The sequence below is a fragment of the Cyprinodon tularosa genome, unplaced genomic scaffold, assembly GCF_016077235.1.
Source record: "Cyprinodon tularosa strain WSP-4 unplaced genomic scaffold, ASM1607723v1 ctg67, whole genome shotgun sequence".
Lineage (NCBI taxonomy): Eukaryota > Metazoa > Chordata > Actinopteri > Cyprinodontiformes > Cyprinodontidae > Cyprinodon > Cyprinodon tularosa.
In genome coordinates, this window is record NW_024039418.1 from 320,207 (window position 1) to 334,664 (window position 14,458).

The window sequence follows — 14,458 nt, forward strand, 5'->3', positions numbered from 1 at the left end:
CTAAATAAGTTGACGATTATTTCAGTAATCGATTAATCTAATTAATAGTTTCAGTCCCGTGTCCATGTGCTATGAAATACCTGCTCTGCTGAACCATTAAAATAAGAGAACCTTAAAACAGAAAAAAATGGTGAAGGTCAAAGTTACTTCCTTTAATTTAGCTGTCTATTAAGCATCTTAATTATCACAAAGCAGGCTGAAATCAGAGGAAACCAGACTTCCAGAGGTTTTCTGAGGATGTTTCAACACCCATCCAGAAGTCTGTCATTTCTGTTGCCTCTTACTAGAGCAATCTGTAGCTGGAGCGCTGATTTTTTAAGCAGCATGGAGGCTTTTAAAAGTATCAACATTGGAGGGACTGAATAATAATTATTTTTTTATGTAAAATCTTTATGCCTTCAAGAAACATTCTTCTGTCACTTCACATTTAGCAACAGTTCTGTATTCTTCTGTTATAAAAGTCTACACTGGAAAAAGGATCTAAAAATAAGTAGAAATGTCTAAAATTAAGTGTATTTACGCTTAAACGGGTAGGTAAATGAGATAGTTTGCCAATGGAATGAGTATTTTTGCACTTAAAATAAGAAAATTAGATAAAATGCACCTGAAATAAGACAATGCAATTGTGTTTTCTTATTGTAAGTGTAAATTGTCATGTTCCATTGGCAAAATCTACGGTGGCCCTGAAGTGCAAACTGCAACTACAAATCTAAAAGCGCAACTACATTAAGAAAAACAAAACTACATAAAGCAAAGAGCAACTACATTAAGAAAAACACAATTACATTAACCTACCGGAAAAGGTAGGTACCAGTGGGAAACATGAGACATCGCTGATTGGACGGCAGCGCCGTTTGACCCTTGAACCGGAAGTCATTCTGCCTGCTGCGGCTTTTGAAAACATGGATATTGTCGGCGCCCCAAACATAGCTGCCGTTATCCAGGAATATTTTGAATCAGGACATACGTACGAGGTGATACTGGATATGCTCAAGACTAATCACAAAATTTCAGTTAGTTTGCGTACACTGAAGACACACTTAAAAGAAGCTGGACTGTTCAGACGACACAACTTCCGGTTCAAGGGTCAAACGGCGCCGTCGTCCAATCAGCGATGTCTCATGTTTCCCACTGGTACCTACCTTTTCCGGTAGGTTAATGTAATTGTGTTTTTCTTAATGTAGTTGCGCTTTGCTTTAAGTAGTTGCGATTTCCTTAATGTAGTTGCGCTTTTAGATTTGTAGTTGCAGTTTGCACTTCAGGGCCACCGTAAAAATCTGTCTTTTACCTACTAAATCCGAGAACAAATACACTTATTTTAGGAAAAAACAACTTATCTAGATTTGGATTTTTTTTCCAGTGTATGTCAAATACCTGGAAGCTTTTGGCTGCAAAGTAATAAAATGCTGAAAAATTCAATGGGTAGAAATACTTTTTACTACAAGTTTAGCTTTATCTCACCTTCTGCTTTAATAAAATGACTTCAAACGTTTCATGGACGGTCTGAGTTTGTAAAAATGTATCTGTTCATGTAGAGTAGCAGGAGGAATACCAGCATTGCTGCTGCTATCACTGGCAGAAGGTCTCAACTCGACCCCTTTGATAAGAATCAACCCCCTCACCCCCACCCAGTGCAGCCCCCTCCTCCTGGACCAGGCCGAGCCAGAATGAATCTAAAGCACTCGCGGGCGAGTGCTGCTTTGGTGGGCTGCCATGTCCTCATTCCACTCAGGAGACAAACAACCCCTCAGCTGTACTTAATGCATCCAACCAATAACCTTTCAGGTGCTCTCATGAAATACTCCCCCAGAGCTGCTTCTCCCCAGAGCCTGTGCTCTTTCGTTTTCTACCTGACTGATAACAGATAAAAAGCAATGTGACATCTGGCAGTCTCTAGGACATTCTGAAAGAAACTTTTAGGGTTCAAACAACTGTGGGTTTAATTTCTCCCAACGTATTGATCGTAACGGAAAAAAAAAAAATCGTAACTTTTATAAATTCCCCTTTTTTCATCAAGTTTTGTGGGGATTTACTGTCACATACTGTAATAGCTTGCTTCTAGGCTATGCTGGAGGACAGCTGACATGCAGCATATGCTAATAGAAGCACTCAAAAACATGAGCTAGGCTGGAAATAAAAGGATATTCAATGTTGCTAAGACCAGAGCAGCATTTTTCACTGAGATACTGTTATAGTTAATCTTTTTTTCTTTTTTTTGTGTGGATGTTTTATATAGATTAGTTGAAACCCTCCTTTTGGCTTTGCAAGGTAACCTAAATAAAAAGGTGTTGTACAAACACAAGTGGTCAGCATTCTGGATATATGACTAAATTAGTCTTCCACCCGTGACCCTTCTGGAGGAATTGCTGGCCTAATAACAAACAGGAGTGTCACAGCCTTTTGTTCTCTGCAGACACAAAAAGAACAAAAGGAAAACAAAGAATGCACTTAATATTTTTTTCTCTCCTTTCTCCAGATCATATGGCCACTCCCATGCAAACAGTATTCCCACTCAAAACATCAGAAAATCAAAGGCACACATAAAACGTCTGAAATGTCTCCCCATAATTTTCTCTAAAGCTTTTGAGCATCTTGCAGAATAAAAAACAACAACAATGTGTAAATAAAATTTAACTGTTAAAACATGCAGGGTTGTTGCTCACACTGTGTTTAGCTTATGATTTTTTTTTTATCTTATATATTGTATGTTATCAGGATAAAGGAAATCACTACTGTGTCAGGAATGGGCATGTCACCCTTTAGGGTATTTCACCATCTTCATTATATTTGCATGTTATATTTAAGATGCCAGTTTCAATGCTTTTATTAAGTCTTAGTGCTGTGCAGTGAGCAAATTATATGACCAACAATATATGTATTTCGGTTCACGGTGTTTGCAAAACTGGTTTAAAGTCTCTTCAAGGTCAGGTTAGGTTAATAAAATTTGCGGCTCTTTATAAATTAAGTCCTAAGCGACTTTACCAAAGGAGCATAGATCAGAATCACTGTATGGAGTGATATGTGTTTCATTATTGTTGCAATAAAAAAAAAATCTTTGTAAATGGAAAGGACAAAAATAGCAATTAAGAAATTAAACCTCAAAAGATTTCTTAATAAAAAGGTTCTGAGAGTGACTGCTGCTTTTTATTGTCTTTTATTGCCTTTGCAAATGTTATATTTTAATTTTAATTTCTCTTTTTTTGGACTGAGTTTTACAAATTGCATTGTTTTTAAAATTGCATTTTACAAATAATATTACCTTCAGTTCTGGAGGTGATCTTTCCTCCGGAGTGATGCGTGTATATTATATGATGGGCTCGGAGTAAAGAGAATGTTGTCTTTAAAAAGCAACTTAAAATTTATGCAATTATAGAAACTCAATCCGAAAAAAAAAATTGAATAAAACATCTAATTTGAAAATGTATAATCTATAATAACATTGCAATAATAAGGTTTAGAAATATTAAATTTGAAAAAAATATTTAACACTGAAAAAAGCTGGTTTACACTAGTTTACATTAGATATTATACTCACCTCCTAAGAAATGTGGTTATGGTCAGACATCTTCTAGCAGCTTCTAGTGACAGAGCTGGAGCATTTGGGTAACCTGGCAAAGTCAGACTGATAAACTGACATTTATTATAGCTAGATCTGGCTGAACGAATCACTGCGCAGGAGGCGGGACTTTATAATGCGTCACTCTTAGCGCCTTCCTGCTTTTCTTCTAGCACAAATGAGACCGAAGCGAGGCAATGTTTAATGATGCCCTTTTTAATGTCTTACATTGAAATTCTAACAATGGACCTTATAAACCGACATGCCACCATTGACTATGATAGACAATAAAGTTTAACAATGCATGATGCAAATCCGCGAAGCAGCGAGACCGTGAAAAGTGAACCGCGTTATAGCGAGTGTTCACTGTACTAATTATTTCAAATTTATCACAAGAAATTCTAGCAGATAGTAGAAGCTATTTACTTCTTTAAACCGATATTATTGGGAAAAACTATATCAAAGGTCCTAATAAATGAACGTTTTTCTGAATAGCTAACTTTCCTACCTTAATTGCTTGTTTTTATCCTTGTAAATTTTGTGGAAACATAAGGAAGCAATAATTTCTTGAATACCTTGCCTGGTTCAGCTCAGTTCTGTTTTAATTTAGTCATCAGAACAATTTTTAAAATATGTCTTGATCCAGTACAATGCATGCCATTTTTAATTATAGACACAGACCAAAAGGGTTTCTGCAGAATTCAAACTTATTAAAGCTCATTCCTTTTCCATTTCTTGGATGATAATTAACACCATATCGATGCAAGCGAGTACAAAAGACAGGGAGAGAAAAGGAAAAAAGAAGCAAACATTTCTAAATGTTTTGAGGGTACAGATGAGATAGAAAAGAAATCAACAAAGTTCCTAGAATTAGCTTCCTGTAGGTGAAAATCATGCCCTACTAGATTTGGAAACCTGTTCAAGACAAACACCAAAAGAACTGCGGATGTAGGGGCTGATTTTGTGTGATCACTTATTTATACATTTTAAATTTAACTTCTTGCAGAAACTATATACAAATAACTAAGTGTGAAGCTGACAGACAGTATAGTTAATGAGGCTTAAAGATTGTAACCTACAGAAGCTCCAACAGAGAAAACATCTTGGAAATGTTGTTTAACTGACAAGCAGTTTAAGAGAAAAAAAATGTGCAATGAAATGTAAATAAAAAAAATATTAATCGTCTCAGTGGTTACAGCTTTTAATGCAAAGAACAGCCTCTGTAACAGTGATCCCCTCTGATTTAGCTGCCTTATAATGGGAGTGAATATTCTAAGCTATGCCCAGTCATACGAGGGAACAGAATTGGCCTCAGCTGCGTCAGCGTGACGCTTAACACTCTCACCGATGGGCTTTTAATGGCTCCAGAGATAAGGCAAAGAGGCAACAAGGCACACCAGCAGAGTCAGGAAAGTCGCGTCCCACATCGAAAATCTTTTCTTTTTTTTTTTTTTGGAATGTGCATCTCATTCTTTGCACGTCACTTTGTCAGTTTGAGTGACAGGTGGCAGAACATTTCAGGGTCTGTCTCCTTGCCTCCACGTGAGGCTGTCAGAGTTTGACTGGGATACACTCAGTCTGCAGGAGAGCAGCTGTTCCCAGGTGGTTTGCTGCTGTCTGCCTGTCTTGAAAGTGCTCTGGGTCTGCAGAGAAGTGGGGGTGGGGGACGCAGACAGAGGGAAAGGGGGCCATTGTGGACCTCTGCCAGCCTTGCCGTCTAGAGGATTTTACACCATTTCATCTCAAAAATGGAAATGTCACACCTCGGTACATCTACCCAACAATTGGAATCTGGGCCAGTGGTTTATTTATTTCATTCCCTGTCGTTTTTTCATAAGCAGCTCCCTCCTTCACATAAACGGTTTGTTGGGAGTGTGTCTGCTGTTATTTCTCCATTTTTCTTCTCTGTTCCAGCCACCTTAAACCTTTTTTTTATTTAAAATACAGCAGAATCCCTGCCAACAAGTCTGCACGGATAGGGATGAGCAGTTCCTGCGTGAGATGGTATGAGACCCAGGGTGAAGGACAAAAAGTGGAAACCAGATGAGCATGGTGAAAGTGTTAGAGGTGTGTGAGTAGTGGCGGTGGTGGGATTTCATTGGAAAGAGCTTAAAGATCCAGCTGGATAGAACAGAAAAAGGGTGACGATTGAGAAGGAGGACATGAAAGTGAGAAAGGCGAGATGATCCGAGACAGTCTATCCCCGAGGTATGGAAACCGGTGTGCAGAACACGCTGTAATTAGCGCACGTGAATCACTGCAGCCCTGTGGTTTTGGGCGTTTTTTTTGAGTGGTGAGTAGGCTGTTTTGTGACAGTCGCACACGACGTGTGGAAACCAAAGATGACCCATATTGACAGATTCTTTTCTGGCTGGTTTTGTGTGGGCTTGTCCTAGGAATTGGTGCCATGCATGCTGCTACATGAAAGAACGATTTCACACCTTCAAGTCGCTCTGGAAGCATCCTCCTTTTTTTGGGGGGGGGGGGCATTACAATTACATGTCCTTTGCTTCAATGTCTTCTGCTGAGAGTTTATGTGCTGCCTTCTTGTTTTTGTCTCAGACTTAAAAAGGAAATGCTCATAGATCAAAATCATTTAGAAAACCTTAATTGAGAAAATGGCCCTGTGTTCTATCACACAGTTGATAAAGTTGGGCTGTCTGCTAGATTAGCCAAGTTGCATTGAGCTCAGCTGTGCACCAGACACACTTTTTCTAGTTTGCCCACTTGGGCAACTGTGGCTTTTTGGAAAAGTGGTCGGCTCAGTCCGATAAACCTCAAATGGGTAAGGACCCGTAAGCCATGGCGGAAGCGTGCTAGTAGCCGAGTGGCTCTGTCTGAATAGGGTTGGCAGTTGGGAAGGAATTGCTTCCTTGTGCTAATGCAGTTAGCATGGGGACCTCTTCACGTCTGTAGCTGCTGTTGGGAGCTAACCTGAGTCCGCCATCTGGAAACCTTCCGTTGAAGTAATTTTGGGAAGGGGTGAAAATACTGGTTAGCTGATTGGCCTATGTTGGTGATAGACGGGTCAAATAAACCAATCAGATCAACGAAGCATATGACGTACTAACAGAGCAACGACGAAAACACAACCAGAAGCCAGGCTACTCTTGCCGAAACCAGTCGGGAGAAGAGCAAAAACATCTTTTCCTCTGAGAAAAGCCTCCAGAGCAGTGTTTTGCTCTTCTTTCAGTCAAGAAATACTCTGTAATTCCGATAAAACTTGCTCAATAGCCACGCTAACGCTAGTTTCATCGGCTGAAGCCGCCATGTTCTTTAGACTGAACTGTCGCGCTTCTCGTTGCGTCACACCTCAACCCGCCTCAAAGCCAACGCTGATTGGACGTTCGTTTGGTGAACGGCTCCATTTTTTCTTTAACGGAGAGTCTCCAGACTGATCTGCGAGTGAAACCTTGAAAGCTCGTGAGATCAGGATGGTCTCACGAGGCTAGTTGGGAGCTACATGGTTGCCCACAATTCCCTGGTTGACAGGACGTATGGGCACAACCCACGTCACACAGTTTAACACAAACACATTATTTTGTGTGACAGATTGAATCCATGCAAAGGTCCTCACCTTCATATGTTTTGGGTGTGACAATGGAGAGCGTCAGCCGCTTGCTACATTGAAGTAATTTATGTTTTTTGTAATTCTTTCCTGGAAGGCTGTAGTCTCATTTTGACCAGCATCAATCATGTGCTTGACCGCCGCATAATGATGTCCGTAAGGCCGAAAGCTCGAAGTGATTCAGCACAGCAGGCTACAGATCCTTTTCTACCCTTGATAGTGTTCTTAATGTTGAACTCGCTAAAGATGAAGAGAAGGAGCTACAATGTGAGGTTTTTTGCTTTAATTTCCAAACAGCACAGCTCTAACTTAACGTGATATTTCTGAAAATATGTCCAAATATTTTCTCTTTCTGCTAGCAGGCATGAATTTTAACTATAACCACATTCTACACTCTATATTCATCTCTCATTGTACCATATATGCTATGACCTGTAGTGTGGCATGCATATGAATCTAACACTAACCCTAATTGTATTCTACAGAAATAAAAGCAATTTGAATAGTGAATCAGGCTCTGTATAAACAACAAATGCAACATGTAGTCAATTCAAAGCAATAATGTTTTATAATTTAGTTATTTTAAAGGCAGCTGTCTTTATATACAAAGTGAATCATAAAATATTGCAAGGTAACGTGTTATATCTGTTTCAAAAGAGGGAGGAAGTCTATGGTCTAAGAAGAGAAAACATGTTGAAGAAACTATTGATCTGATCAAATGTCATAATGAATACTATTTATTTCAAAAGGAGATCTTAAAAGGAATTCAATTTATCATAAAAAAAAAACACAATATCGATCTTTATGAAATAAAAGAATAAAGTTTAACTCCTGACATTTTATTGATTATTGATGGGGAGATGTTTTTGTGAAGGAGGGTTAGCATAATAAGCTGTGGCTGTTTCTAAATGTCAATGTTCAACAGAAATATTCTGCATACCAGTAAAAAAAAACAAAATCCAAATAAAAAAAAAACAATTAAAAACTTTTCAAATGTTGTATTCTGACAGATGTGCTGAAGGGCTGATGGGAAGCGTTGAGCTACTTTACTGTATAAGCAAAACAGTTTAATGATCATTCCATATTTTTGGCTTTATTTGTGTACAAAAGTCACATCTAAAACTTGGTATTGTTTGTTTACCATAAAAGTCAGAACCTCTGTGTTTTTCCTGCTGGACTTTGCATAAAAAGCAGGGGTGCCGTATGGAAGGGGGGGAGTTAGGAAGATTCTTAGGGCCCTTGACTGAGGGCGGCCCCAAAAGAAGAAGAAAAGATTTGTCCCATAATCCCAGAGGGAAATTACTTTTGTTACACGCTCCAGTTACAGTTTTACATGATATATACACACATCCAACTATACAATATAATAAAGATACAAAAATAAGAATAAAACAATATAATAAAGATAAAAAATTAGAATAAAACAATATAATAAAGATAAAAAATAAGAATAAAATATAAATATAAAAAGAAAATCCAGCAGCGAAATCAATTATTTTTGTGTTTTCATTCATTTTTAAGGAGTAAACAGTGAAGCAAAGCATGAATATCGAACCTCCATTCTGCATCGCATCAGATCTCCTCGTCTGTCACCGTCAGTTTGCTCATTCCGGGGCTTAAGTGCCACGCACTCGTCATTTTACATGAATGAAACAAATCAATGCATCCTTATAGCAATTTAAAAGCTTACATGCTATTTTTTTGGGGTGGGGCCCAGTATCAATGTCTTTCAAGGGGCCCCAAATTCCTGGCGGCGCCCCTGATAAAAGGGATGCTTGTTACTCCTTTAATAAATAATTTGCATCTTGTGTTACACTTTATTCCAAATTTTTTCTCTATATAATTTGAAACCAGGGAATTTTCAGTCAAGCTTATCAAAATGTGAGGATTCCATATCAGCCCCTTCGAAAAACAAACATATTTCTGCAAAAAATCGAAACATAGATACTGTTACCACCGAAGACATGGTTAACCTCCAATATATCCCTGATTACTCATCCCTGCCAACCCCTTGCATCCATGCACATGCATCCTGTTGTGTTGTATGTGACACTTAGCGATCCTAACTTATTAATCCTAAGCCTGTGGGAGCCATTGAGTGTTGGGAAATGCCAAACAGGGTTAACAGCAGCACATCTCTCACCTTGACATAAACTCACATGTGCTAATGGTGGCTTAGCTCTGTTTGTCTGTATGAGAGATTTGAAATGGAGGGCTCAGAGACGTTATTAGGCTGGTGTGCTGCTCATGTGAAGGCTGTAATTATTCCTCTGATGATAATTATTGATTTGTAAGCGTTTAAATGCGCATTGATCTACAGGTTTCGTTTGATGAATAGGGGCTCTGTTTGCCACGGCACCCAGAGGACCTCAGAAGACGCTTCAGTGGAGCTGCTTGCTCTAGCAATTCGGCTCGAATTTCTGATGTTTGTTTGTCTTGCCAGGTACTTCATTGATCGGCACACAGATCTGGAGAGGCAGTTCAACATCAACGTGGACGATGGGAAGATCACGCTGGCCAAACCACTGGACCGGGAGACAGACATGTGGCACAACATCACAGTAACCGCAACAGAAGTCAGTAAGTAGGGGAGGGGGAAAGTCAGGCAGGGTTGATTCTATTTCAGGCCTTCTATGTAGCTGTCGAAGGAGTCCTGTGTACTTCTAATTGTTTTGGAAAATCTACTGAATAGATGAAAACAGTCTGAATGAAAGTGTTTTTTGAAGGCATGTTTAATTCTGATGAGCAATAGTTTCGTTTCAGTTAATATGTAGGTCAGATTTAAGTCAGCTGTTTGAACAGACTCGTATTTGAAGTACCTCAAACAGAAAAGGTGTGTAAAAGTGGGATAGAACTAACCTGACTCCGCCAGATGGATTTGCTCCGCATATCCATCTGGAAACCTTCTGTTGAAGTAATTTTGGGAAGGGGTGAAAATACTGGTTAGCTGATTGGCCTATGTTGGTGATAGACGGGCCAAATAAACCAATCAGATCAACGAGGCATATGACGTACTAACAGAGCGACGACGAAAACACAACCACAAGCCAGTCGGGAGAAGAGCAAAAACATCTTTTCCTCTAAGAAAAGCCTCCAGAGCAGTGTTTTGCTCTTCTTTCAGTGAAGAAATACTCTGTAATTCTGATAAAACTTGCTCGATAGCCACGCTAACGCTAGTTTCATCGGCTGAAGCCGCCATGTTCTTTAGACTAAACTGTCGCGCTTCTCGATTAACTAGGCTAAAGCAGCCTAGTTAATTCAGCCATTTTTATATTAATGACCATTTTACTATCTTAACATTAGCATAGACTCAAAAAAATAATCATCTTTTTTTATTATTACTTATTTTATTTAATTTATTTAATTTCTATAATAAAAAAAAGATATAAATTTTGTACAAAGTGACAAAAAATTTTAATAGAGATAGCTAGATATAAAAAAGACTAAAATAAATCAACAGTTGAATTGATATATTTTAAAAAATCAATTACGATAAAACATTAATAAGTCTTTTGGTTTAAACCTAGAACTATCTAAATCAGTTGCTGTTTAAACGTGGTACATTAATAGGATCTGTGAACAGTGTAATATGACATTAATCAGGCTATTATCGTAGAGCAATGTCATTCTTTCTTTTTTTAGCTCAAAGCAACTTGGACTGGATATGTACAACATATGTACCTTATGTTGGCTCTCTGGCTTTTATAAAAGAATTGTATTTAGACACAATTAACTCTTTATAGAAGCTGGATTTCCAGTTTTCAGGCAGTTTGGTTTAGAGTGGAGGTCTTCAACAGGGGGTCTGTGGCCCCTAGGGGATCCACAGAGGTACTGCATGGGGGTCGCGAAAGTTTTGTTTGATAAGAATCTTTGTTTTTGTTTTTAGATTTCTCCGTCTATTTTTTCTACTAATTGAAATATCTTTAAATCCACATTAACATGAATTCAAAAGACTGTAGTAAACAGATAAATGGAGGCAGAAGATGTCTTTCAGTCATCAATGCACACATAGCGACACACAGGAGCTCAAGCTGGGCACCGTTTCATTCACAACACCAAGGAATCAGAAACATCTTAATAATCCCAGGGAGGGATTACTTTCCTTAGATTACTCTAAGGAAAGTAATCTATAGGAAAGGAGTGACTATAGGACCAGTTTGATAGAACACTATTTCATACTATATATTAGGGATGCACGATATAATCGGCCCCCTATTGGTATCGGCCTTAAAACTGAATATCGGCCTGTATCGGCCACCCCACCGATATTTAACCCGATATTTGATCAGCTTCTGAGTTTCTAAAGTCTTAAAAAATATATATATATACTACTTCTTCTTCTTCCTCAAAAACTTCTTTTTTACAGACTTAAAAACTTCTAAAGACGAGGGAAAAAATATTGATACATTAAAATACCCCAATATCTTCATATGCTGATATATTGCCATTTAAAAACACCATATCAATCTCTTTTACTAATGAAATATTGCTATATGTCATCGTTATGCTACGAAATCCCCCGAAAATTCACAAAATTTTGCCATATTTTTATATGTTGATATATTGACGCGGCATCGATCTATTTTACTAAAAAAATCTCACAAGAATTTGCAAAATATCACGAGAGTTTGTAACAGAACAATGAAATTTCACAAAGATTTTGAAAGTAAAATCGATCGATACCCCGTTTTTAAAAATCAATTTGATATCAGCATATGAAAATATATTTGAGTATATTATTTTTCAAAGTGTATTTTCAATGACTACTTATTTTTGTCCAGCTTTAACATCGGTATCGATATCGGTTATCGGCTACATGAGTTTTAAAATATCGGATATCGGCCAAAATCCCAATATCGTGCATCCCTACTATATATATATATATATATATATATATATATATATATATATATATATATATATATATATATATTTATATATATAAAATTGGGGGTCCCCGCTCCATCTCGCCATCAGTTTGGGGGCCCTTGGCCTGGAAAACGTTGAAAAACATTCCTAAACAGGCTGATGTGTCTATAAAGTTCCCAGGGTTAATATAGAGCCTGATAATCAGTAACATTAAGATGGCTTTGTGTAAAAAAGTTTTTTTATTTGGAGGAAGAAAAGAAGAGCTTATAGTACCAGTACTGTAACCAATAAGTGACCAACAAGTTTTGGTCGTCCGCATCTCACTTAGAAACCACATGTGTGCATAGTTTAAATAATTACACTACTTTATGTTTCATTAATTATTTGGTTAAAAAAAAAAGGAGAAAAAAAGAAAGAAAGCTACATTAGCTTCTTGTTCATCTTATGGTAATTATGTCCCCAATGACAAACGTCGTTCTCAGCGATTAGATACTCGTCAACAGGACTTCTGTGTCTCTTTTTTCAGCAGAGTAACTTTGCGAGGCGTCTCAGTTAAAGGAATCGCTGACCTACTGCTGGAAATCTTCTGTTAAACTGTTTAAACACTCTGAGAGCACGGCACAAACAATTAGCTTTTAATCCGCAGAGGCATTAAATGCGTTAATTTGCTGAGTTTTGATTGAATTAAACGGCCCAGTGCTCAATTTGTGGAAGTGCAATAACATTAAGACATATCAAATAGACTGTTTTAAAGACATGCTCCAGAGTGGATTGCTCCAAACGCCAGCATCCCTTACAGATTAAAGAACATCTGCGAAGCACAAAAGTCACTGACTACGTAGAAAATCTTGCCGGCAGAGCTACAAACAGCTTCAACCATATGCAAGGCTTTATTTGCATACAGATTGTTTCAGGGGGGCTGTATGATGTGATAAAGCTTAATGTACCCCTTTAAGCTATTGGAATAGAAATTGACTCAGCTTGTAACTTTTCTGTGTGCTTCTGCTGTATCTCTCCCTGCTTTCTGTTCTGGTCCTGTTCTCCGTCTGTGTCGTTCTTTCTTTAATCAAAGGAAACACTCGTTAATTGTTGGAATAAATCAAAGCCCAAACACTGTCACAATGTTTTGGCCATGGAGTAAAGACAAATCCCGCAATCGACGTAGGCTTTCCGAGGAGCTGAATGTGTTTCATTCGATAAGCCTGTTGCCTTGTCATGCCGTAAAACCGTGCACTGCAGGCATGTCTTTATGCCTCCTGGCAAAGTAACTGTGGCTTGAGATAGTGGCATCTCTAAAAGCACCTAATAGGAATTTGCTAAAATGAATCCTGTGGTTCTGCTATTCTTCACGCTCGGAGAGTAGAAGGCGGTGTCTTCTCTGGCGTGAAAAGGAAGAGATGTGTTTCCCGGTTCTATCCCGGTGCCATTTACCACCCAAACCGAGGCTCGTTCTGCTGCCTCGCACCAGTTGACATCTTACTAATCAGATTCTATTCCCTGTCTGCTTTGGGGGGGGGGAAGCAAATCACTTGAGCAAGGAGGGATTGCCCCCCTCCCCTCCCTTTGCTCTAATCCATCTATCACTGTCTTTCTGGCTGTCAATTCCCTCTCACCTCACTGTTTACCTCTTTTTCAACTTCCCTTCCAGACAGGCAATAGCCCGTATGTTTCAATAGCCCCTGCTCACTGCGTTGGTTGAATTTGTTTGTTAAAAGACAGAACAACAAGATAAAACAGACTAATCTCACAATTCCTTCTACCAACAGTTTATTGATTTGTGCCTCATTGTGGTAAAATGTTCAGGTTACAACAAAAGAACCTGACTTTTACACCTAAGGACCTAATCACTCTCCTGCACAATTTCACAGATATTTTAACATTAAAATTTCCCTTAAAACAGGTTTAACACATTTTATTTTTTTTACTTAAAATAACAAAACCTGCAATATTACTGCTTCTGCTGAAGTAACAGAAAAGATTTATTATTTCGTTAATAAAGTTAGGCTGTAACTTTCTTTATTGATAATCAATTGATGTTTTATAGACCAAAATGATCATCATTTTTTGTAATTATAGAAAAACAGCCATTAGAATTAATGGCAGGCTGCTGAAAAGTTTATTGAGATAAATTGTGTTTTTTTTTTGCAAAAATATTTCTAAGGAAGCTGATTATGACAGCTCTTCTTCTGCTATTCAGTTATCAGGAGTTAACTATAAAAAACACTCGAAAATGTAAAAATGAAAAATACTTTTTAACCTTTACCTCCTGATGAACCTTGATACTAACCAACCTGCCTATTTTCATCCCTTGATTGATTTGTACTTTTTCAATTAGCCTTCTTGTAACCCATAAGAGCTAAAGTAAACATGGATGTGGAAAAGATGTTTTTAGAATGTTTTTCAAACATAACATAGCTGTAACCTGGTATTTCACATTTCCAACCTTTGAGAAACTGTTTTTAATT

The 14,458-nt window shown here is 38.0% G+C and overlaps 1 protein-coding gene across 2 annotated transcripts in view; it reads left to right on the forward strand.

The window, feature by feature from the left end:
* Nucleotides 1-14,458, forward strand: part of cdh8 (cadherin 8) — a 260,812-nt gene that overhangs the window by 226,882 nt on the left and 19,472 nt on the right. For both annotated transcript variants that reach the window (XM_038267329.1, XM_038267331.1), the window contains exon 8: nucleotides 9,568-9,704. In XM_038267329.1, coding sequence (XP_038123257.1) covers nucleotides 9,568-9,704 — 137 coding nt within the window. The remainder of the gene's footprint in view (nucleotides 1-9,567; nucleotides 9,705-14,458) is intronic.